This window comes from Phyllopteryx taeniolatus, chromosome 11 (genome assembly GCF_024500385.1).
Source record: "Phyllopteryx taeniolatus isolate TA_2022b chromosome 11, UOR_Ptae_1.2, whole genome shotgun sequence".
Taxonomy (NCBI): domain Eukaryota; kingdom Metazoa; phylum Chordata; class Actinopteri; order Syngnathiformes; family Syngnathidae; genus Phyllopteryx; species Phyllopteryx taeniolatus.
This window is the reverse complement of record NC_084512.1, coordinates 12,319,951-12,346,285: the sequence shown is the minus strand read 5'-3', so window position 1 is coordinate 12,346,285 and position 26,335 is coordinate 12,319,951. Positions and strand designations below refer to the sequence as shown.

The 26,335-nt window shown below is 41.1% G+C and overlaps 1 protein-coding gene across 3 annotated transcripts; it reads right to left on the bottom strand.

Moving 5' to 3' along the window:
- Positions 1-1,983: 1,983 nt before the first annotated feature.
- On the bottom strand, positions 1,984-25,307 carry rrbp1a (ribosome binding protein 1a). 3 transcript variants are annotated; one of them, XM_061789942.1, is made up of 27 exons: positions 25,078-25,306; positions 20,490-22,377; positions 19,587-19,741; positions 19,374-19,496; positions 18,113-18,265; positions 17,751-17,869; positions 17,288-17,441; positions 13,943-14,081; positions 13,657-13,817; positions 13,534-13,571; positions 12,577-12,652; positions 11,050-11,087; positions 10,880-10,943; positions 10,752-10,786; positions 10,599-10,665; positions 10,431-10,520; positions 10,254-10,331; positions 10,091-10,180; positions 9,907-9,999; positions 9,756-9,806; positions 9,567-9,647; positions 9,396-9,479; positions 6,920-6,997; positions 4,659-4,742; positions 3,560-3,658; positions 2,591-2,734; positions 1,984-2,481 (listed from the first exon to the last, which is right to left on the bottom strand). In XM_061789942.1, exons 2-27 carry the CDS (start codon positions 22,357-22,359, stop codon positions 2,443-2,445), a joined length of 4,203 nt encoding a protein of 1,400 aa, XP_061645926.1. In that variant the 5' UTR covers positions 22,360-22,377; positions 25,078-25,306; the 3' UTR covers positions 1,984-2,442. The 3 variants fall into 3 exon arrangements, with proteins under 3 accessions (XP_061645926.1, XP_061645928.1, XP_061645927.1); XM_061789944.1 differs by lacking the exon at positions 4,659-4,742 and having other exon boundaries at positions 25,078-25,307; XM_061789943.1 differs by lacking the exon at positions 6,920-6,997 and having other exon boundaries at positions 25,078-25,307.
- Positions 25,308-26,335: the final 1,028 nt, after the last annotated feature.

The following is a 26,335-nucleotide window of genomic DNA, read 5'->3' as shown; positions in this document are numbered from 1 at the left end:
ATGAAAGGATTTAATGGTGAAGTGGGTTCCAATGGAGCTCTGAGCTAAACATGACACACCTGGGAAGAGGCGGGGCCGTGGCTCATCCATAGCTCCGCCTCCAGTAGTCAAACCTGCTCTTTCCTCATGACCCTTCACACTTGTGAGTGCTGCCGCCACCTTATGTCTGCCGCCTGCCTCCTTTACACAGCCCGAGCTGTTTCTCCATGTTTTTTAAGTCCACATTTTAAGATTAAACTTACTAGTGTATATGTACATAAACATGTACATAAACTAATTGCCCATTCCACTAATCTTTCCCGCTGACATGCTTACTGCATACAGTTTACACAGTCAGAATGGCTAGGTTCTTGAGTGTTCCACTGTAATATAGTGTATACTTGAACTGTGTAATTAATGTGCCAGATAGGTCGATGCATTGCTAAAAATCACTTTCAATTGAGTATTTGAGTAATATTTATATAAACAATCGGACTGTATTTGTAAGGCTCATTTTTGGTTGACAGGTTCAGAGAGCTATTAATTGAACAATGATTAGTTGATGTTTATTGTGTTACTTTTACTTTGCTTTGGTAAATGAGGTAACCAAAATAGATTGACCTACAATGTAACATTGCTACATAATTACTGTTTGAATTAATTGAAATGAGCCGTATCTTTATAAAGGTATATATTATTACTAATACTATGGCTGCGCAATGTATTTTGTCTTCAAGGCTAAGAAATAGGTGACTAATGAGTTTTTCCATTTCACGCAACTCTGAACAGTAATGTTAGCAAAATGACTTGTTTTACTCACACACTCATTTACACTGTTTTAAGACTGATGCCTTGGTAAAATTTCAAGTCTGAAAATTGTGCAGGATAACAGTGAATCCAACCCCCCAAAATAATTCACTATTGCAAAGCGTGCATATTGAAGTCTATCCATCCATCCATCCATTTTCTGAGCCGCTTATCCTCACTAGGGTCGCGGGCATGCCGGAGCCTATCCCAGCTATCATCGGGCAGGAGGCGGGGTACACCCTAAACTGGTTGCCAGCCAATCGCAGGGCACATACAAACAAACAACATTCGAACTCACATTCACACCTACGGGCAATTTAGAGTCCCCAATTAATGCATGTTTTTGGGATGTGGGAGGAAACCGGAGTGCCCGGAGAAAACCCACGCAGGCACGGGGAGAACATGCAAACTCCACACAGGCGGGGCCGGGGATTGAACCCCACTCCTCAGAACTGTGAGGCTGACGCTCTAACCAGTCGGTCACCGTGCCGCCTATTGAAGTCTAATCATATTTAAATCCTTTGAAATATCAGCAACAAACTGATTTTCTTAATCCTATTTTTGTGACACTTGCTGCTCGCCCCAGACTGTGTCCTCTCACCAATCGCTGACGCTCTAACCAGTCGGTCACCGTGCCGCCTATTGAAGTCTAATCATATTTAAATCCTTTGAAATATCAGCAACAAACTGATTTTCTTAATCCTATTTTTGTGACACTTGCTGCTCGCCCCAGACTGTGTCCTCTCACCAATCGCTGACGCTCTAACCAGTCGGTCACCGTGCCGCCTATTGAAGTCTAATCATATTTAAATCCTTTGAAATATCAGCAACAAACTGATTTTCTTAATCCTATTTTTGTGACACTTGCTGCTCGCCCCAGACTGTGTCCTCTCACCAATCGCTCAATTATACCATTCTTTAGTTTTTCTCAAACTGAGTGTGGATGACCCCAAACTTTCCTTGACGTTCTGACAAGGTTCTGACATTATGCTGCTTTTATGTGACTAACACAAAATTTTAAATATGAATTGATATCCACCTCCTGCATCTTAGAATTTTGTCATAAAATGGCATGCTTTATTCATTGAGAAATAACAGTTGTTAAAAAAAATGTTTTAAGTCAAATGTTTTGTGGAAATATTTTTACCACCTTAGACAAGTTGCTTCAGCAGTCGGAAAAGTAACCCAGACTATCAGTTACATAGTTATACTGTAGTTTATTCATTCATACAAATTCAATGTGAGTTGGTGGCCCGCAATGGAGAGGAGGCCCAAAGCACTTGTACTCTAACTGAAGTGTTACCATCAATCAACAAAGAAAACTTACAAAGTAATTGCACAGGTTGATGTACGCTTAACGTACAATCGGTTTCCCTTTTAACACTGAACCATGGGGGAATGTTTTGACTAAAAAGGCAGTGGATACACATCTTCTGACATAGTCAGAATTGTTGATGGAATGTAGGTTTAGTCAAGTTTGCAGCATGATTTCCTCCTATACTTTGAAATGCTTATATCAAACATTTGATTACTAGCATTGCAAAGCAAAAAGACAAAAGAAAAAAACTACAGTACAATAAAGTAATAGTTTTGGAATGCATAACTATGGTTATCGTAAGGCATATTTGGTTTGATGTCAACACAGTGAGCTTCCTCTCAGACGGATGTTCCCTCCTTTAATTCCACATACTCTCCCTTGAAAAAAAAGAAATGGGTAAAATTGAGTCAAACTAAGCAGAGTGTCATCGCACATACTGTAAAGGTGTGTGTGTGTGTGTGTGTGTGTGAGAGAGAGAGACCTTACTTTGCCATCTCGGTGCTCCTGTAGTGTTACCACCGTCTCTCGCTCTTTACTCAGCTGTTCCTGTGCGGCTTTGAGAAGTTGCTGGAGTTTGGTGGCTGCCTGTCCCAGATCTTTGGACAGCTTCTTCTCCTTCTCTAGACGTTCCTGTAGCAACAGCAGAGGCAAACTGCTGCTATAGTAGAACTTCCAGTCAAATGCCTCAGAGGTTGTACAATTTCAAATTCCACCCAAAATTTCAGGGCAAGCATCGCATGGTGATGAGCTTGTGTTTTGAGTTTTCTTTGGTTCTTTGGCAACACTAAAGGAGAGACCACCTGCATGAATGACATTATGCAAGGCGTAGGCATATCGCATTAGACCTTAGCGTGCTGTCAGGACATCTCAGTTGAGCAAGCACAAAAGAAAATGTACCCTGCCAGAACCAACTATGATAATGTGTTAAATGCACCCACTAACTTAATCACTGGAAAGTCTTTTTTCTACCACGTGTTAATAAATATTCTTAACTGCTTCTGTTATGTTACATGTCAAATACACCCTTTTCAAAGTAAAACAAATGTAAATTTGGGTCCTGGGTGCAGGGTCCACTCCACCTTTCACCCAAAATCAGATGGGAGTGGCTCCACCTCACATGACCCTAATGAGGATTAGTGATATAGATAAATAGATGGAGGGATGATCGTTAGGATTTAAAATGTTCTTAAAAACTCATTGCGGCCAATCGGAGTATGTTTGACTCAGTGTAGTGCAAAAGGGGGGAGGGGCATCCAAATGGCCTTTGGTGGGCATTGATCAGCAACACCACCTCCCACTGTTGATCATCTGTCTTCAGGGGCATACAACAGATTTTGGGAAAAAAAGGAACAACTTCATATTTTAAAGCAAACGCTTGTAAAACGCTATAGACCAAATGAAAAGAACAATCCCTGTCATATTGTTTGGGGGTTGGACACTGGATTATGACCACACCTTGAGCTGAGCAACATCTTCTGAGTCACCTTGCTGTGACTCGGTTGAATCCTTCAGAAGATCCAGTTGAGCCTGAAGTTCTGTGATGGTTGTCTGGGCCTGGAAGTTGCCAAAACACACAGAGGTTAGCAAAATGGGCTGGCCGCAGCTAGTAAGGGTCATTCTTAAGAGTTTAAAAAAAAAAAAATTTAAATTTTTTTTTAAAAAAAAACCAACAACGACGACGACGAGTTAGCACATTCCCACATGCTGCTCCTTTTGTTACCTCCACTTAATTTTTCATGCCGTTGCTGTCAGGCGCAAAACCCCCATATGTCCAAATATTTTCAATTTCACATTAATACTATTGGTCTTTCCCTTATGTCGTCTGTTAGTTTTTATGCATTATTAACCTATTTTAAAATGTGGAAAATAGCTTTTTTTTAAGACAATAACGAGTGAAAATAGCTAGGTGACAACATTTGAGTAGGCTTGTTTTGTTTAAATTGGATAACTGTAATGCTTCGGTACAGAAGGAAGCACATCAGCCAGGAAGGTAAGTGTGTTTGTGTGACGTGTCCTACCATTTTAATCAATGACAACATAGTAAATTAGCGATTGAAAATGATTTTGAGATGGTATTGTTTATGTCAGTGCACAACAGTGCATGATACCAATATAAGGAAAAGGTGTAATATTAACTTGAACGATGCAGTGTTTGGTAACTCAAGCAAGATAGTGATTTTTTCCCCCCTGAAAATTAGTAATTTTGAAAATGCGAGGATAGCGGCAGCGACGATATCTGTTAGTTTTTTTGGCATAAGTTCCTCAAGACACAGCAGAGGGGTTAGACATTGGACAAGCAATAACCAATAAAAAGTAGGTGTGGTTGCACACTTGCCATAATTTGTTAGTGAAAAATGTGTCATCTTGATGACAAAATTCTGTCATATGCAGTAGAAGGATATCTGAGAAGTGTACATCCAAAATAGACAGAAGCTACTGACTGAGTCATATTCTAGTTTCTAATGGAAGTGGGACAAGTCCAACCACACTGAGCCATGTCACGACATCCGTATAGAAAAGAAAAAGAAAATGAGTATGCGTGAGAGTGAAAAACCTGTTGAAACTCTTCTGACAGCTTCTGTCTTTTAGCAGCCTCTCCTTGCAGCTTCTCAGTTGTCTGATTCAAGTCGGATAAAACCTGGTGACACATAGACACCTTTAATATAGGTGTGTGTGCGTGTGTTTCAGCAAACATTCTTGTGCCAAATGAGCACCACACCACATCTGCACACAAAAGCTGCTCCACCTGTAAGTTGTCTTCAGGCCAAAAGCGCTAGTCAAACAATGCCACTCACAGTCATTTAAAAAAACAAAAAAAAAAAAAAAAACAAGCGAAGGGGAAGCTTGCGGTAAAGAGGTGAAAGAGCTGTGGTTAGTTGGGAGCTCACATTAAAACCATTAAAGACGGAGTGTCAGAGGAGTACTGGACAGACTGGAAACTGTGTCCATCTGTATCCATGATGTTTTGTTTTGATATACAGTATACGCTACCACTGGTCTTAAAGTTTGGGGTCATCCACACTATTTTTCCATGAAAACACACCAATGTACATACTACTCGCATAAGGTTAGTGATAGGATGAATCTAAAATGCAGGAATCTTAAGTAAACTCAATTTGACCTTCTCTAAACTTAAATGCACATCTACATGTTCAATATTTACTTAATACTTTTTGCACAGCTGGTTGTTCTTTAAGAATGAGCTAAATGGCAAAATTCACGTTTGATCTATGAATGTAATACATTTCTTAATTCAGTTTGAATTAGTATTTAATTAGTCCTCTTAATCATGCTATTCACATTTTGACATCATGAGACCAAGATGACACCTAACAATTGATCAACAATACCTCGCCATTGCGAGGCTTCAAATAGGATGTTCTCGGAGGGAATTGGCCACTGAGCTTACAGTGTCACAGAGTCTCATCAGCAGGTTGCAACAGAGATACAGAGAGACTGGAAAACTAAGGCTATGTTTACACTGCAGGTCAATTCCAATTTTTACGCTCAATGTGACATGGATCTGATTTTTTTTCATGTCAATGTGAACAGTACAATTCCGATTTTTTCATGTCCGACCCAGTCCACTTTCATATGTTGATATAAATCGGATATGTATCCAACGCAAGTGGAATATGGACGCAAACGCTGCGCTCATCTGACGTATCAGTCATCAAAAGGCGACAAACGTCACAGTTGTATGACAGACACGTGACAAAAGCAAACAGCAGACAAATGAACAGAAAAAAGAAGATGCTTTACAACTGATAAATATAAGAAAATGTTGGCTCCGGTCGCACAAAATCCTTGAAATTGCCACAAAATGCATCATGACGAGACGTCCGCGAGGGGCCACATTCATTTCCGTAAACACGCCACCTCGCAGTTGTGCGCATGCGTGTGATGTCACGGAAGCATTCCGTTCACAGTACAAGTCGCATTTGTTTTTGTGTCACAGAAAGGCTGATGTCCTTGGAAAAAGAATACCGTAAACACTTGTCGGTAAACTCCGGGTTGGAGAACAACAAGTGTGAATAGTACTCAAAGACTGTTGGAGATGTGCATTCAAAAGTTCACCTGTAGAGGTTAAAGGGCATTTTAGGTTAATCCTGAAATTTCATTCGAAAGCCGAATATCCCTATATTTATGTGGGTGGTGTATACAATGGTGTGTTTTCATGAAAAACCCAAACTTTTGAACAGTTGTATAATACACACTACTGTTAAAAAATTTGAAGGGTCAATTAGAAATGTGTCCCCATTTTTTAAAGAAAAGCACTGCTTTATACCACATTAACATCTAGAAAACCAGGGTTGACCAACATGGTGCTCACGAGCCCCCAAGGACCACATAAGTAGCCCACCATCGATAAGGCATTGTAAGAAAAGAAGAAAACGTATTACATATTGATTTTTATCCGTTTCCTACCTTGTTAAATCATTGTTGATAATTATTATGAGAAATCATTAACAATCGCTGTCTTCACATAGATATCAATAATAAGATAATTGAAGGTAATTTAAGCAAATGTGTTACTTTAGAAGTGTGTATCAAACTGGTAGCCCTTCGCATTGATCAGTACCCAGGAAGAAGCTCTCACTTTCAAAAAGGTTGGCTACCCCTGGTCTAGATTATCTCATTTTATTTAAAAAATAAGGACATCCCTAAGTGACCCCAAACTTTAAAAAGGTAGCGTTCATTTTTTGTAAATATTAGCCTGAATCAATAGTATTGTTGGGGGGAGTTACTGTCCTGTACTCGCCGACAAGAAGTGCTTGGTGCCCCAAGGGTGCCCTGTGACTGCTGCACCCTGACCTGACTAGGTTGAGCCTGTGTGGGACCGTTCTGTTCCTGCTGACTGCTCAACGTGACTTGGCTCAGCTGCTCTCTGACCTGAAAAGGGAAGTTGTTGCTAGTCACACACAAGTTAACAGTTCCTAACATCCAGCTGTGTTGCCGCTTCACTGTACACACCAGTCACACTTCGGCAAGTTGCTCAGCATTTCAAGAAGGGTGTGTTCACACTTGATGCGTTTGGATCACTTTAAAACAAACTACCGTAAGTGTAATTTATTTGATTAAGTTGGTGCTAACCACCTTAACCCTGGTGCGCGCCAAACAAGAACTTTTTGGGAAGAGATCTTTGGTTCAGATAAAATGCGAACACTACATGGACCAGTGTTAAAATGACACTTGAAAGCATAGGGAAAAACCAAAGTTCTGCACAGACGACATGTAACAGGAGGAATACTGTTGCTTTTTTATATTTTTATTTTGTTGAGAAATTCTTCCGGCTAATAAAAATACCGTCATTCAATTAATTTATGCAAGTTATTTGGGTTTGCGTTTTGCTGCAATTATATACTGTACCAAAAAAGCTGTCCAATTGGATCTCTATCCAGATGATTTTTATGGGGCTAGTTTTGGTCTGGTAACGTTAAAAGCCTCTTGTACACAGAGGTCAGAAAACTGCAGCATCAGATCCACTTGTGCCTTATACACAGAACCTACCGAAGCAGGCTTACTGGCATGCCTTTTCACACTGGATCCCGCAATCAAATAATTACCGGTACGTGCGCGACTTCAGATGCCAGCGTCCGGTGTGACATAAATTACTTGTTAGATGGAAACAATTACTTCCAACACAACATGGTGGGAGAAGTGAGGATTGGCTGTTAAACGTCACACGTCTGTACAGCCTTTCCGGCATTCCCTTGGGCCTGGTACACACACTTTTTTAAAATCTTAAGAGATTGTTTATTTGGCATTTAACTGTTTTAATCATACTATGTGTGGTGTTCTCCCATCATATAAACATAGCACACCACATGGAAAGGTTCTGTTTCACCACCAATCTAGAATCCCATCCTCTCAGACAGAAATCTCACAAGATCTAACAAACACGAAGCAGAAGAAACATAGCAGCAACCGGGAACACAAGATTGAAGCGGACACACGAGAGGAAGGAATGATGGTGGTCTTGGGACTTTTAAATGTTTAAAAAAACAATAATAAAAAAAATAAAATTAAAACGTAAAGACTGGAAAAATCCTGGATATGGCATGAAAGCGGCCTAGTCTACTGCAGGAGCTAACGGTGAATTCGCAATTAAGCTTATGGTTTTAGTATCATGGTGTAGTATCTTTTGTGTTTCAGGTAGGACATCCATCCATTTTCCATTACAATTTTTTTGTCATCTTGTTATAAAGGTACAATTTTATCCAACTGTGGTATCTCAGTCGAAACACTAGGGGCCACTACGTAAAAATATGTCAAAAAGCGGCAAAGAAAAGGACACGAAGAAGAGTGTAGTTTCATGTAAAATAGTTGCTACCTGTGTGCTAATGGATTGGTAAATAAAGTGAATAAAATTGGATGTGGATAAAATGTGAAGTTTGCATGTTCTCCTCGTGCCTGCGTGGGTTTTCTCCGGCCACTCCGGTTTCCTCCCACATCCCAAAAAAATGCGTGGTAGGTTGATTGGAGACTCTAAATTGCCCGTAGGTGTGAATGTGTGTGCGAATGGTTGTTTGTGCCCTGCGATTGGCTGGCAAAGTAGCAAGTCTTTTCAAGTGAATGGGTTCAAGTCCAAGTGAAGTCACGAGTCATTGCTATTCAAGACCAAGTCGAGTTGCAAGTCTTTTAACATATTGTCAAAGTCATCAAATTCATAATTCGAGTCTGACTCGAGTCCACACCTCAGATTAACAAGACAAACATTCAGGCGTATGTACTGTAACCTTTTGATCAGGCACATTTGGGTGATTTTAGTAATTACTATGATTTAAAAATGGAACAAAATATTGTGATAAACTGCTTAACCTGACCACTAACCATAAATAGTTTTTCCCGCATGATCAGTAATATTTCCCAAAAAATTGCCAATACCTCACAAATTTATCCATGGTATGTAAACTTATGAAGACAACTGTATACTTTTCATGGCATTTTTGTCTGGTGGTGTGCCGTGAAATTTATCTCTATTTGCTGAATTAATGTTGGGAAATCCCACTTCAAACAACTTTTACAGCTCCGATGACACCAATGCAAGCAAAAAACTCCCGGGAAGACTTGCAGTCTTAACAGGGAGTAGGAACGGGGCTAAAAATGTCAGCGTAAATTCCAAATGATCCAGGCCCAAAACTGTGATGCAAACGTGCTATGTACTATTTTCTGCTTTTAGCTGAACCAGGGAACTAAATTATTTCAAATGTGAACACACCATAAATTAACAAATGGGATTCCAGGTGGGAAAGTTGGTGTTGAGAAAAGGGAGGGGGGGAAAAAAAACCTTAGCAAGCTCCTCCTTGTGTGCCTGGGCCTCCTTGTGGGCCAAGTCCAGCTGGCTCTGACTGTAGGACAGCTGCAGCCTGAGCTGAACACAGAACACATCACGTGGTCAGAGCGATGTATGAGGACGTTTTACTCGAGAAGCTTCCGTGCATGTTTCCTGAAAAACTACCTGGTCCAGCTCCTCAGCAATGCAATGGTTGTCTGACTGCTTCTCCAGCTGCGCCTCCAGCAGCATCATCTGCTCTTTTAGCTGCAAGAAACAAGCAGTTTCAGACAGAAGGAAGTATCATTTAAATGTTATGATTTTTATTCTTAAAATGGAGGTTTGTGCGTGTGTGTGTGTGTGTTACTAACTAACCTGCTTTATACTTTGATTTTCTGACTCCAGCTTGTGTACTTCCTCCAAAGCCTGGTGACAAAGGAGATATAGTATGTCAGAGAAAAAGCACAGAGGGATTCAAGTGTTGCAGCTGTTTAAAAAGGATTTCAGCCAGGTAAATATTACTTACTGCTTTCAGCTGCTCCTCAGAGCTCGTCATTTTAGACCTCCACACCAGCTCCTCCTCCTCAACACTCTTCTGTAGGTGTTTCAGCATTCCTTCCTGCAGCGGAAGAGGCAAAATGAGACAAAACAGTCAATATTTGTTCCACTTTTCAGGCATGTTGGTAAATAGTTTACAATTATTCGTTTACCGTTTCAGCTAAAACAGTTCTGTACTGTTCACATTCTGCTTGTAGGGTGGTGTGGGTCTCCTCAGCCTCCTTAAGCTTTTCAAGCGACTCCTGAAACATATTCATTTGTGACATGGAATCATGTGTAATCAGTATATGAGACTGCGACAAGATTGTGGCTTACTGGCGATTCTTGACTTGACTGGGATTGTTGGCTAAGAACTTCCTGAGCTTTCAGCGTAAAACCTTGTAACCAATTTGGCTAAAGTGCACAGAAAAAAAGCAAGCTGGCTTTTAAAAGAACAGCATAATTAGAATTAGAAATGCATTTAGTAAAAGGCTTTGGGGACATTTTCCAGACCTGTTGTGTTTCGAGGGGTACAAGTGGGAAGAGTTTTTGGAGGGATTCTTTGGCTTCACTTTCAAAAGCTTTAAGCTGGATCATAAAAACCTAAAAATTGATAACACCATCAGCAAAGCGACAGAAATACAATGTCTTCGCCATGAGAAGAGTTCCAGACATGCTCACTTCATTTTGCTTCGACTCCTTCAGCTGGTCTTGTAGTGATGTAACAAGGGCTTCCTTCTCTGTCAGACTAAACACAACCATAAAAGATCAACTTAAATCACAGACCAAAACATTGGATGCTGAGTTTTCCCCCATTCTGAAGAACATATTTACCTGCTCTTTGTCTGTTCTGAAGAGACATCTGTTTGCTGTAACAGAAAGGGTGTGTAAATAAGACAAACGGATCATTCATTATTCTGTATGGAATGCAGTAAAGTGTAACTGCTGTCTGTGTCCTTTACTTGTACGATCTCTTTGAGGTTTTTAAGTTCATCCTGATGAGAGGTGATGAGGCTGGCATTCTCCCTAAAGAGACGGAGATCATTCTAAAACAATCGGACCTTAAAAATGTGAACAAACTAAACAAATAGAGTCCCAAGTCAACGCAATAGCAAGTCAACGTGTAACATACCTCTCATGTCTCTGCTGGAGTTCAGAAATGGTGTTCTCCTGTTAGAATAACAGGTTGTGATTTGCCAGGCCATTCACAATTCAATAAAATAGTTCTTCCTGTTGTTTAAATTACACATTTTTTTAAGATCACAATGTTTGATGAAAATGAAAAATTTAGAACTGAATTTAAAATTCTCCTTCTTACATAGAAAGCAGTAACAAGGCCAGGTACCATTGTACCTTAAAAGAGTATGTGGAGCCTAATCAACCAAAGAGAACACGATGCTTCCAGAGCTTACATTTAGTTGTGGTTAAAAAAAATGTATAAAGGTCCTGTGGAACATTTTTTCTTATGTAGTCTGGAGAGCACACACTTTTTTTTCCCCCCCCAAGGAGTTAAAAGTTTCCGTATTTTGGCTATTTAGAGCTCCACACCTTGGTTTTGTCATACAAGTGTCCAGAAAATGCCCCTCTAACAGCTACTTCTCTTTGACCCAGTTCTGTATCCGCTTTGTCCATATTTGCCCCCTTTCCTCTGATTGGTTGCCTCCCTATAGTAGACCCACTTGTGAGAGCACACGTGTTTATGTTTACAGCGCTGGCTCGGGAGCGGAAAAGTTGGGAGATCTTCGCTAGTGACGTAGATAAGCTAGAGAAATTCGAATGACCTGATTCAGGCCTCTCGGCAGAAAAACGTGGAACTCAGGAATGCGTGGACGATTTTAATTCATATTTCACATGTTTACTGAGACACCATAGAGACAATATTACATACCAAATAGTAGAAAAAGTTGGTTTAGCAAAATATGGGACCTTTAATTTAAAATGTTTTTTTTTGATAAAGCTTATAGTCCGGGATGACTCCGGCTTGTGCTGGCTCATCTTTCTGTTGCCAGAGGCCTAGACTGCCAGGGGACCTCCCTCCTTTCTTACCCTTCTTACTTATCTATCTCAACTTGTCTATAAAAATATCACGGCTATTACTATGGACATAGCTTGTATGATGTGTGCTGTTGTCTCATCACTATCAATGTAGTATTTTACTAACCTGCTTCTCTTTGTCTTTCTCTCTCTCTCTCTCGTGGCTGGTGCTCCCTGCTTCTGGAGGTGTGACCGGCGGCGGTGCCATTGCACCACCTTTATCTACTTGTTATTGGTGGTGGTGAGGCCGGGGAAGGTGGTGTTGGGCTCAGACCAGTATCATAGTTGTTGCTGTCATCATGGGAATATTACTGTTGTGGTTGTGCCCATTGTTCTCGTCATTTCCCCCGATTGCTCAACCCCTCTATCCTGTTTTTCCTCTCTCTATCTACCCCCTGTCCCTCTGACCATCACAACCCAAACGACTGAGGCAGACTGGTGACCCACAGAGCCTGGATTCTGTTCGAGAACTCTTCCTGAGAGAGTTTTTCCTTGCCTCAGTCACCAAGTACTTGTTCATATTATGAATGAAGAGTGTGGTTCTTGACCTGCTCAACGTGTTAGATGCCTTAAGATAACTTGTGTAGGGAATTTATGCTATATAAATAAAATTTACTTGACTTACCGCTGCCTCCTTCTTCATCTGAAATTGCTTCAGTTTCTCCTGGAGAGAGTTCAACTGGTCATCCTTCTCCTGCAGGCTGCACAGGGCATGTACAGTTAAGATTCAGATGTATTCGGACGTGTCAATCAAAGTATTTAAAATGTTATGTTACAATGAGGTCACTTTGTCGTAGTTCTAATACTTGAAACTAGGGGTACGCCGGATAGAACATTTATTACAGGAGAAATATGAAAATTTACTTTTTAAATTGTATAATAATAGTTCGGTCTCTGGAGTGCCTGCGCACCCATCAAGTGTGAAACTAAACTGAGTGAATGTTTTTTTTAAATGGGCTATTTCTGAAAATGTGTCTGTGAGTGAGCTATTCTGCACTTTTGTGCTATTGTTAGGTTAAATTAGCAAGTGGTGGTATCGCGCAGGAGTCATGAATTTGCAGTTTGGACCCGTTGTGGTGATTATATCCTGCTGTGGGGGAGTCTCCAGAAGTCTTAAATAACAACAAAAATTGTTGTTGATTGGGTGCTTGTCCCTTTTTTTTCTTTCAAACAAATAGTCACAAAAGGGGCCTGAAAAGTTGCTAAATATAGCGTCAAAATTGCCAAGTTGCCAACACTGAGTAAACCTGCTCAGTTGTAATGCCCTAGCTCCACCGCTGATCGTCATGGTAACGAAAGCTGTACTAAAATGAGACATTTTAACCAGTGTGTGACAAGTGGGTATCACAGTAATTCTATATCCTTTGGCCATTTTTACCAAAGAATGTCAGAAACCCTTTAAGTCACCTGCAAACTCTTTTGAATTGTGAATAAAATGCATAATGTCTCCTTTAAAGCTGAAAATCTACACTTGAGTCACATAGACTGATGGATTTTTGTGGTGGTATTAGGCAGAAATAAAATTTTGGCATTGACAAAATAATTCTGGGTCTAACTAAATATTTAAAAATTACACATGTACCTGAGCTTTAATTGCTGCAGCTCCGCAGGATTCACCCGCTGAGTCGAAACAAAAAATGCAATGTTAAATAGGATAGGTGGTCAATGATCAGGAAAGCCAAGTTCCTGAAACAAAAAAACTCACTTCATTCTGACTGGCCTCCAGCAAAGAGTTGATGGATGCCAACTGTTGTACGAGCTGTTGTTTCTCAACCTGTGTTCCCTCCAGCTGAGCAGTGAGCGCATCGACCTGAGCGGCACGCTCCTTGACCTGAGCCTCAAGATTTCCCATTTTCACCTGAAACTCTTCATGGGGGATCAGCATTGTTAGTACTGGCCATTCAAAACAGGATTTATATTCTATGATGCACACACAGCTAAAAAATAAAGTTAAATAAAGGTGCCATGTTAATTCAATTCTTCATCTTGACCTGAGAGTTTGCTGGTGTCCTGCTGGGCCTTCTTCCAAGAGTCCTGCAGTCTGCTGTTTGCACTTTGTGTTGTTCTCAGCTCCTCACAGACTTCCTCCAATTTCCTCTGCAATCCTTGCTGGCTTTCTGCATGGTTGGCCTGACAATGTCAAAAAACATTTGTACAGGTCAATAAGCAGGAGGCAGCAAAGGTTAAATTCATGATCCTTCCTGTGATCTAATTCAAAATACACAAGGACCTCAGATACTTTTGTAAGCTGTAGTGAATTACCGATTTATTCAAAGATATACTTACTTCAGGAGCTTTGACTCGACCAATTTAAATAAATTTGTATTAAGCTGCAAATATACCGGTAATTTTTTTCAATTCCTAAACCACATAGATTACCCATTTCCAAAGTAGATCTTCCTTGTTAACATTTAAAGACGAAATTTTCATTCAAGCATTTTAAAGAATTTTAACAACTCGAGCCTCCGCTAGTTGGGGGAGAGGTCTACGTGACATCTCCTGGAGACTAGGCGTGTTGCCAAGGAGTCATGCTGAAATTGGTTTGATTTCTGCGTAGACCTTTTGGAGACTCTTTCAAGTCTACAAAACCTCTCTGAGACATCTCGTAGAAGTTGCGGAAACTAATTCTGTCTGTGACAGGGGAGATGTCTCGCGAGATTTATGGGACATCTCACAGACCTGTTGAAGACCAAGAATACTGAAGAGACATCATGGAGAAATATCCGCTACTTCACGGTGACGTCTCCGTGACGAGACTTGACCCACTTTTGTTGCAAAGTCGTGACTGACTTTCGGCAGTAGGCTACATCAAACTCATTTGAATAAGCTTTTGAAAATTCTGTATAATATTTACATATTTTGTCAGTGGTGAGTTTTAAACAAAACATTTTCTTTATTTTTCCCATCTTCTAAAGCTCGAGGCAGCTACACTTTATGTACCTAATACTATATGCTCCATGTTGGAACTTTGTACGCCTCTGTGCTGTACAGAAAAATGGAATTTCTTCACTTTTAGGTCCCGACCCAACCGACCACTTGAGAATCACTGCACTAGACAAAGAGCCTACCATAATTTCTCATGTATAATGCACACCCATGTATAATACGCACCCCCAAAGTTGACCTCAAAATTCTGGAAAACCCTTCTACGTATGTATAATGCATTTTTACAATGCATGATTTTGCTTCTACCCATATGATCAAAACATGAAGTATTATCTGTATTTTGTTAGTATTTTCAAAGAATTATTCTGAAGTTAAGCACTTTATTTGAACACATAATACTTTTTAATTTACTTGCTCTTATTTTGAAATTCACAGCCCTACTTTTATTTAGTAAATGAGAAAACACACAGTTGTGCTTATATGTTTGATTACCCAGGCAGAATTTGTAAGATGTGTACAATTTTTTAAAGAGAACATGAAGGGCCAGGTGAAACGCCATTTAATTTTATTTTAATGGGATTCAAATTAAACTGTCAAGCATTTCAGAAAAGCATTAACACTAAACAAAACATAACCATAAAGATATTAATGATGGTTGTTGTTCAGTCATCAGTCGTATTTAATAAAAAAATAAATTAAAAAAAATAAAAATAAAAAAACTCAAATTCTGCCTGGGTGTGTAAACTTATGAGCACAATTGTACATATATGCAGTCATATGTACCCCTGTCATATTGGAATGAAAGTGTAGCCTACACCTTTTTCATTACCTCTAGGTGGCATACTAGAATGAAAGTGTACAACTTTTTCATAACCTCTAGGGGGCAGTGGCATATAGGAACGAAAATGGACAGTTTTTTCATAACCTCTAGATGGAGTAATACATGTATAAAATGGGAAAGTCATTTTCATTTTCTCCTATACCCATGTATAAGGGCCACTATTGGCTTTTGACAATTTTTTTGGGGAAAAAAAATGCGCATTATACATGAGACGTTACGGTATATGACTGAGAACCCACGTGACTGAGCTGGCCAATATAAAATCAAGACACTTTCGTCGCTCTGGTGAGAGCACAAGCAAACTTTTGGTTTCCTTAGTTGCCAAGTCTGTGCGGCTTAGTAGTCGTGGCAGTCACTCCAACATCTCCACCAAGTGAGATTGGCCCTTAAGTACCATCTCAAAAAATACATGGCTCTCCCACCAGTTTGTTCATCAAAAACAAGGCAGATGTTTTATTCCTAAATAAATAGATTACTGTAAGCCAAAGTAACGTTATGCACAGTTTAAAATGTAACACAAATTTAACAAAGAAAAGACAAGTGTAATCGAATAATTATTTAATTAAAATGGATTGCACTTAAGTGAAATAAAATTTGTAGTTAAATTCTTAAAAACTGTTCTTAATCTATATGCAAATGTATTGTACTGTAAAATAAAAGTTAAATACAAGTGAATAATACTTTAAAAAGTACTGTACATAAAAAGTAAAACAAACTGGACTGCACTGGATGGTTCAAACAGGAAGTCTGGATACTGTAGCTACAAACTTCAATCTAATGTTTGATAGTGCTGTATTGCATGTATTAAATATAATTTTTTATTTATCTAATTCATTGATTCTTTTAGATACCACCAGAGAAAGCCCGCTAATGGTACTTGTACCACATTTTGAGAATCACTGGTCTAGAAAGATGGTTGGTGATGAGAAACAAAAACACATGTCAGTGGTGAGTTTTAAACAAAACATTTTCTTTATTTTTCCCATCTTCTAAAGCTCGAGGCAGCTACACTTTATGTACCTAATACTATATGCTCCATGTTGGAACTTTGTACGCCTCTGTGCTGTACAGAAAAATGGAATTTCTTCACTTTTAGGTCCCGACCCGACCGACCACTTGAGAATCACTGCACTAGACAAAGAGCCTACCATAATTTCTCATGTATAATGCACACCCATGTATAATACGCACCCCCAAAGGCGTCCGTATGTCAATTAGGGTGTACAGTCTGGTTTAAAGACCTTAAACTGGAATAGGTGGCGTTAATGATCATCAAAACTAAACAGCTGACTGGCAGGAAGCACTGACTCACTTACTCCACATAAACAGAAACCGATAGCATACCAGAAGTGACAAATTAGATGACAAGAGGATGTTACGGCATTGTATTTGATTTTTTTGTTTTTTTTTTTCTTGAGGTACAGCAAGCTGAAGCAGAGAGATGCTTAGACACGTACACATTCCATCATGTATGTGCGCTCGCATTCCAAGTCTGTGATCTCAGAGTAATTAACTTCCAATAATATTAGGCAAGGTCTAGGCTTGTAATACGGCGAACTATATCTTAGTGGATGTTGAAAAGGAGATAATAAATAGCTAATGATCCAACCTGCAGTGAAGAGAGCTGCTTTTCTGCAGCAGAGACCTTAGTCTCCAGCCCTTTCCTCACGTGTTCATCAGCGTGCAGAATTTCAGTCTTCTCTCCAAGTTCCTTTGTTAGCTTTGCACATTCCTGACGCAGTTTGGCTAGCTCCGCATTTTGTCTGGGAAAGGATAAATTCAGAGAAAAGCATTTTCAGACAACATATGCTTTTTTAAAGTGAAAGATCTGTTCACACAATTCCGGCTGAAACTAACAACTAATTTAATAATCGATTAAAATGATTAATCGATGAACCGGATTTTAAAAAAAATACAGAAATCGGAGAAGTGTTTTTTAAGTTCAACAAGGTCTCTAAACAATTAACAGATTATCAAAATAGTTGTCAATTTCATAATCGATTTGTTGTCGATTGATCGATTAATTGTTGGACCTCTACTCTCAATGTGAATCTGACTTAGGGAATACTTACTTGCTCTCAGCCTGACTGGTAGCTTGGTTGAGGGCATCACGGAGAATTGAGTTCTCTTGCTGCAGACGGGCCAGCTGGGCATTGGGACCCTTTTCTAGCTGGTCTTTTAGACTGACAATCTAACAGAGAGTTTCACATTTTTATCTTTAATGAGTGACGTTAGGATAGCTGGGATAGGCTCCAGCATGCCCGCGACCCTAGTGAGGATCAGCGGAACGGAAGATGAATGAATGAAGGAGTGCTGTTAGAAACTGGATTGTTTGTTACTGGAGCTTATATCAAAACTACTTAGCAGAGGAATACGTGAATTGCAGGCTAAAATGTATCAATCTTGACTATACACTGAAAGGTGATTGCAATACCTTTGCATTGAGCTTCTGGGTTTGGGCTACATGGTCCTGGTAGCTGGCCTGCATGCGGGCTTGCAGAGCAATCATTTCCTGCTCCCTCTTACTCAGCTGGGAGCTCAGCCTAGTCTCAACACTAGCCACCTTGGACTTCTCGGCGGCAAGCTCCTAATCAGCAAAGAAAGAGTTGGAAGCATTGTCAGGTGTCTAAATGAGCACACGGCCATACAGTATTTTGTTTTCAATTTCAATTATGTGGTGACAATCGTGATTTGGGTCTGATAATCTTTAGACACTTTGCATACAAATGGTAATGTGTGTCCAATGAATTGCTACAGTACTGCTACTCTACTGTATAACAAAACATCACAGGTTTGTATCCATCCATCCATTTTCAATAACGCTTATCTTGTTCAGGGTTTCGGGGAGCTAGAGCCTATACAAGCTAACTTCGGGAAAAAAGGCAGACCACACCCTGGACTGGTCGCCAGTCAGTTGCAGGGCACATATAAAAACGGATAACCATTTACACTCACATTCAGACAGTCACTGATTGGGAAATGAACCCAAGCTGCCTCAGGCGAATGTACCACAACACCATCAGTGACCACAAGTTTTTATACTTAGCATATTATCCATTTCTATCCATTAGGATTCCCACATAGTTTCTAGGCAGGACATGCCCTGCTCCAATATTACTGGCTCCAGGACACGCGCCGTTGCACTATGATCGGCTGTTGTATCATTGTACAGACCCTACTGCTCCCAGATTGGAAAAGATGTGACTTAAGTGTGGCGACGTTAATGTTTCCCACTAACCCTAACCCACGCTAATCCGCTTTAGGCCCCAACCCTAGCCCTCAACCTAACCATAACAAACCTCTTTGTTTGTATTTCATACAAATGTGATACATGTTTGGGATGGTCATCTCGGTTACATCTGTGTAGCCTGCCTTTCCCAGAGGCTTGAGTCAATAATGTTGCAGTGGGTCGTGTCTTGCCAAGAAACTATGTGGGAATCTTAATAACGCGGTCGAGTATGTTTTACCTTTCTTCTAGTGCCATCTAGAGGGAAAATAAGGACTTTAGCAAGTTCTCCTGTATTACACCAAAAGAGTGCGCAACAAAGTAAAACAAATTAATTAAAAAAAATAAAAAACGTTTTCTAGTTGAATTAACTTTATCAACACCAAGAATGTAAATGTGCTTTGGATTTCTGGCAGACAGAATCTGGGACTATAAATATTGAATTTTGGGTTGAGAAAGATGCTCTAACCTTAGTGAGATCTCTCAGGCGGTTCTTTGCTGCAGAGGAGTCCTCTTGTTCAGCCCCCAGCTGTTTTTCCTTCTCCTCCAGTTGTTTCTTCAGCATGGTCATTGGGTCTCCTTTCTGAGTGGCCTGCAAATGCACAGGAAGGACATTAACACTTTAAAGTGTCACTCTGTGCAAGCCATGCAAGCATCAAGTACACAATGTCACATTCCATACCATGTGCCAGGTGCCCTGGATGATGCCGGCTTTCTCAGACAGCATCTCAATGAGGCTATGAGCTTCTCTCTCACTAAACATCATGCTGCTGATAGTTGACACCAAAGCCTTGTAGGGCAGGTAAAGTGGAGTGCCAGCGGAATCCACCGTTGCAACTGTAATAGAGGGGGGAAAAAATGTAAAATTCAAACAACAAGGTAATACAGTAGCAGAATTCATGACATGTTCACAGTCGGCAGTTTAAAGGCATCTTGTCTCAAATCGCAGATACTTCGGTTCAAGGCAAAACGATGGAGGATTGTGGCACCAGGCAAAGAAAAGCCCCAGGAAATAGACAACAGCACCCGCCTCCCAAACTATTGTTCTGGTCACTGATAGTCTCTGTTGGGGAAAACGGGGCAGCCATGTTTGAACAAGCTTGGCGTGCTCTCTGCCCTTACAAGTGCCAGAACCAACTCAGCAGTGATGCTGGCTGGCACCACATTTCCACAGCAAGAGCTCCAGCTGCACTGACAGGGTATTACTTTAAAAAAATGTCAGTGTATACAATATTCAGGCATACTCACATTCACACCTTCACCAGTGTTTTTACACTAACACACAATGCATTTTTCAATTTAAATGTACTGATTTTTTTTTCTCATACAAACAGACGACGTTACAAAATTGCTAATCAAATTTTTTGAAAATAATTAAAAAAATAAATTGAAAAAAAAGACATTTTCAAAGCAGTGTGTGGTCTTTGTATATGCTGTACTGACTAAAGTCAACAAGCATCATTCAATTAAGTACTGGGCAAACATACTGCAACTGTGGTCAACTGTCACATACACAAGCCTAGTTTGCTAAGACTGATGTTTTCAACAGGATGAGAAGCAGAACTATTCGTCCTCCTCCACTTACCACTCTCAGATTTTTTCTTGGAGGCCTTCTTCTTGGGTTCTTGGGCTTTTGGTACACTAGACCCCACTGGGGGGACGGCCATGACGGGAACATCTTTAATGATGGCTTCAAGAAGTGGGGCAGACTTGGTGGGTGCTGCTGAGGACTTGGCTGGAGCAGCGGCAGACCTGGAAACGGCCGAGGCGGACTTAGTTGCACCGGGAGCAGCCTTGGTTGAGGCAGGGGCGGCCTTGGTTGAGGCGGGGGCGGACCTGTCTGTGGCCGGGGCGGACTTGGTTTTAGCGGGGGCCGGGGGGGACTTTTCTGAGGCCGGAGGGGACTTGGCAGAGGCCGGAGGGGACTTGGCAGAGGCCGGGGGGGACTTGGCAGGGGCCGGGGGGGACTTGGCAGGGGCCGGGGGGGACTTGGCAGGGGCCGGGGCGGACTTGGCAGGGGCCGGGGCGGACTTGGCAGGGGCCGGGGCGGACTTGGCAGGGGCCGGGGCGGACTTGGCAGGGGCCGGGACGGACTTGGCAGGGGCCGGGGCGGACTTGGCAGAGGCCGGGGCGGACTTGGCAGAGGCCGGGGCGGACTTCGCAGAGGCCGGGGCGGAGTTATCAGAGGCCGGGGCGGACTTGGCAGAGGCCTTGGCGGACTTGGCAGAGGCCTTGGCGGACTTGGCAGAGGGCGGGGAAGAGTTATCAGAGGCCGGGGCGGACTTGGTTGAGGCCGGGGCGGACTTGGTTGAGGCCGGGGCGGACTTGGTTGAGGCCGGGGCGGACTTGGTTGAGGCCGGGGCGGACTTGGTTGAGGCCGGGGCGGACTTGGTTGAGGCCGGGGCGGACTTGGTTGAGGCCGGCGCGGACTTGGTTGAGGCCGGCGCGGACGGGGCGGACTTGGTTGAGGCCGGCGCGGACTTGGTTGAGGCCGGCGCGGACTTGGTTGAGGCCGGCGCGGACTTGGTTGAGGCCGGCGCGGACTTGGTTGAGGCCGGCGCGGACTTGGTTGAGGCCGGCGCGGACTTGGTTGAGGCCGGCGCGGACTTGGTTGAGGCCGAGGCAGAGTTATCAGAGGCAGGAGTAGATTTGGCAGAGGTCGGGGCGGATTTGGTTGAGGCCGGGGTGGACTTGCTTGAGGCCGGGGCGGACTTATTAGAGGCAGGAGCAGATTTAGCAGAGGGTGGAGCAGATTTAGCCGAGGGAGGAACAGATTTAGAATTAGATTTGCTTGATGGTGAAGCAGAGGAAGCCTTGGCAGGTACAGAAGTTGTGGGAACTACTTTGGATGGGGCAGAGAGAGTCGCTGTTTTGGCCTTGACAGATTCCGTGCCCTTGGCTGAAGCAGGAACTGGTGAGGGTTTGTCCTGTGCAGGAGCAACTGCGAGTGCAGGAGTAATAGAGGTTGGGTCAACCTTGGCGGATTTCTTCTTCTTTTTGTCTTTAGGCAAAGGTACAGGTGAGGACGCAGCAGGAGTTGGACTTGTTTTAACAGCTTTGGGCTGTGGGTCTGCTGGTGCGGGGGTTGCATGTGGCTTTGCCTCAGAGGCATATTGAGCAACAGGAGCAGTAGCCACAATTGGGGCAGCAAGAGGCTCAGGGACTTGATCAGCTTCACTAGTCTCATTTGTTTTTTCAGCTTCCGGGATCATTCCATTGGGCTTTTCTTCCTTCTTCTTTCCACGATTCTTTTTGTCAGCCGTTTTGACCTTCTTCTTTTTCTCTGTGCGACCTGACTGTATCTTACCCAACTCCCTACGCTGTTTTGCCAGTGCCTCTTCATAAGAGGTCTCCTTCATAGAGAACGTAGAGACAAGAGCAATCCCAACTGCAGAGATCACCATGAATCCACCAAAAACCATTATGCCAATGGTCTGAGGGTCATAGATATCCATTGCTCAATGTTGGTTCAACTAAAAAGAGAGAGAACATTAATTTGTATAACAAAAATGAATACAGGGGGCTTGTGGTTTAGCCGACATACGATATTGAAGTTACATTTTATTATGTTTTCCCATTTGATTGTTTTACATTTATGACCAGTAAGTGTTTTACATACAAATATTTACTGTAATTATGAATTTACTACTGCATTAGCATGGGTTCGTGATAGACTATGGAGATTTCTCACTTTCCACAGCCAAATTTTTCAGACACATATGGCATTTAAAGCACAAACGTCTTCTAATGACATTTCTAACATCAGCTGGAGCCTGGAGAGATGATAAAACATTGAGCCAGCAGTTGAACCTCAGTAGCCACGTGGATGAGTACGCATTGTGAATGAAGGTTGTGAGGCTGAAGAGACAGGGAAGTCCAGGCCTAGAAGATATCTGCTAACATTAGCTGCTAGGCCAAGCCACAAGCTGACTCCAAACAATGACTGGCTAGAATCTGTAAACACCATTACTTTTTAATCATAAGCAGAGTATGTCTTTGATTTAACATAACATTAATGGATAAAAAGTGAGTGAAGGCACAGCTATTTACTGCTAGCCCTCTCAGTTTTACTATGTATATTTGACATTTATAGTTGTCAATGGCAGTGAATGAGTTTAAAATTCTTGCCTCATTTGTCAAATAAGTTATGTTTTAGTTTCATTGTTTTTTTTGTTTTAAGGCAGGGCGGGATAGTGAGGTTCGGGCCTCAAATCTCAGCTCCAGCCTAAATGTGTGGAGTTAACATGTTCTCCCTGTGCTTGAATGGGGTTTCTCTTGGTACTGTGGCTTCCTCTCACATTCCAAAAATTGGCATGTTTGGTTCATTGAAGACTCAAAATTGTCCATAGGTGTGACTGTGACTGAGCGTCGATGGTTGTCGGTCTCTAGATGTCCTGTTATTGGCTGGCAACTCGTCCAGGATGTATACCACCTCTCACAACAAAGTCAGGTGGGATAAACTCCAGTTTATCCACAAGCCTAATTACTGCAAGTGTTATAGAAAATGGATGTATGCTAGGCATTATCATTATTACATGTGCATAGGGATCAAGCATGTTAAAATGTTACTTACAATAACTTTTACAGTTAAAAGGGTTTTAAAATGGTGACAGTTTGACCCTGCAGTTTATTTATATTTCACCATTTCCGAAATAAAAACTGCAATAGATTATGCTTGACTTTTGGTTCCACTGTACTTATGTTTTATCTTCACTCCCCAAACATTCTAAATAACTTGTTGAAAGCGAAGAAGCAAAAAGTCAAATAATAAAAAAAATAAAATTCCTGAGAAAAAGAATTATTGCAGTTTTGAAAAGGTTGCCTACCCTTACTGATTTCTCCACAAAGCCCTTTATACCTGTAACTGCCTCCAGATGTCCCTGTTCTGCACTTTCAAAATCTCTAGCCTTTAGGCTAGAAAAATCAAACAGGTAAAAACCAACTCCTCAATTAGATTTAGGCCTTTTCTTCATCTTTAATCCACTCATTAATAGATCTGCTATACTGGATATGAAACGTGCAAAATATTCTTAGTTGGCAATGTACAAAAATACTTAACGTAATATAGTATTGTTTCAAGTTTGTGGAATTAAGATGAAAGATTCGAACTTAAAGTCATTAGATATATGGACTTTGTTTTTAGTTTTTTAAACTAGTGGATCTGCTTTGTATTTGTATTATTTTCAGTAACACCTAAACTATACTGTAGGCTCACAGAGTCCACAGGCTATTTTCGTGTCAGGGTCTAAAACCTGGCAAAGACAGGGAAGAGTTTATACAAACTCAGAATGTCACGTCACACATTAGGACATCTGCATTCAGTCTTCTGATGACTGTACCTTTCAGAGAGGCCATTTTTCTTGCAGATTTGCACTCGTATGAAAAGAAATACAATCTCCTAATCCCAAACAAATGCATTATACAGATTAAGTACATTCACTCTTGGATTTAACTATTACACAACAGAAAGATTTGTTTTTTTCTTCACAAATGAGTATTTTGATAGTTGATGTCCTGATTGAAACGGAAGATATGCTAAATGGAAAAGAAAAAGTTAACTTTACAACATGCAGGTAAAAGTGGTTACTGCTCGTGTGACGAGTAAAGTCAATACGTGTACATTACACAGCAGCCAAGTTTCACACTGGCGCGCACGCGCACACACAGTTGTTGACGTATTGCTCCCAGATAACACTTGATAGCATTTTTTAACACAATTCAATCCATTTACAACTGCAACTAAACTTCCGTTTGTTCATTTGATGTAGGCGAATTCCTAAACTACTGAGCTGCCCCGACTAATGATACGACCATTAGGGGACATTAAAAACAACCTCTGTCGGTCAAATGCGCGTAAAAGCAAATGTTGTGTGTAATTGTGAAATAACACTGGCATTATATGCTTTTAAACGCTCATTTTTATGCTAGCATCCTAGCTAACACTGTCAATCAATGAACTTGGCTAGCGACGTGAACTTTTTAGAATGACGTGTCATGAAAAACGCAGCCAAAACGTTACGATAACATGTACAAACGAAAGTCAAATCAAGCAAAATAACTTCAGTGAAGTTTATGTGCACAAGTAGGCAGATTTGGGCTGAGCGGCAGGTAGCTTGCCAAGCTAGTTCTGTCCTTGTCTTTATGAATCTGAAAATTCCTATTCCCACACTTACCACGCTACTGATGCAAATCTGTCTGCTTGGCTCAAAGAAAAACGGAGGGATTGCTGAGAGCTTTCAATTGAAAGTGTAATAATTGCGGTGTGTCGTTCCTCTGTATTTGCAGCGGTTTAGCTTAGTTGCCTTTTCCCAGATATCTTCCTCCTAACTCCGCCGGGTAATCGGGGGACTACTGTGAAGTCGTGGCACTTCTAGCTGGCTAGACTTGCTGGCCCGATGCCCCAGATAGCTAGCGGTAATCCAGGGGGCTCTGATTGGCTGGAATGCCTTCAGACAGGAAATTAGAAAACTGGGAGTTGTAGTTTTCATTTTAAGTGCCATATGAATAGACTCGCAGTTCAGTGTGATTTTCTTCCTCTGTCAAAGGGCGGTTGTTTAATTTTTTTGTTTTCATTTGCTCAAGTGAAATGTTTGTCAAGCCTAAATAGTTATATCCGGGCATATTTTTTTGCAAAGTATTGTGTGCCATAATTTTAAGCAACTATTTACCTTTTAAATTACAAGAACTACTTTTTTTGTTTGTTTTTTGTAGTGTGGTTGGATAGCACAAGGTATACCTGTGCAATAATAATGCTGTCTAATCAGCATCTTGATGTGTCACACCTTTAAAGTGGTTGTATTGTCTCAGCAAAGGAGAAGGGTTTACTAATGATGATTAAGACAGATATGTGAACAATATTTGAGAGAAATTGACCTTTTATGTACATTGAAAAAGTGTTAGATCTAGAGCTCATGAAAAATGGTAGCATAAAACTAAAGTGTTGCCACCATAGTTTTGTTTCGTAAATCACTCATAATTCAACTCCATAATTCTTTGGAAATCAACAAACTGCATCCTTCAAGCGAGTTTAGGATTTTGTCTTAAGCCTGTGCTGGTCATGTTTCTTAAGAGTTTCTCATATCGTTTGGCCTTCTATTAATCTTCTATGAAATGTAAAGTCATACTCTAGAAATACCAATATTACATAATGAGATTAAATATTTACCTTGTTAACATGATAATCATTCAGAAAGTGTGAGGTGGCGTAACGCGTGTTTGAGAGCAAATGGCAGGCTGGGCAGGGCACACTGACCTTAGTAAGGTTTAATTATTGATTTTAGACATGTATTATTTTAAGCAAGACCTTCAGAGACAATTATTGTATACTGTGCACCTCATGGGTTTGGAAAATATCTGCTTCTATACTCAAATTTCAATTTAACTCCACCTGGAAGAGCTGTCTTGTTCAGATAAGGCAGTTCTTTTGTGTCA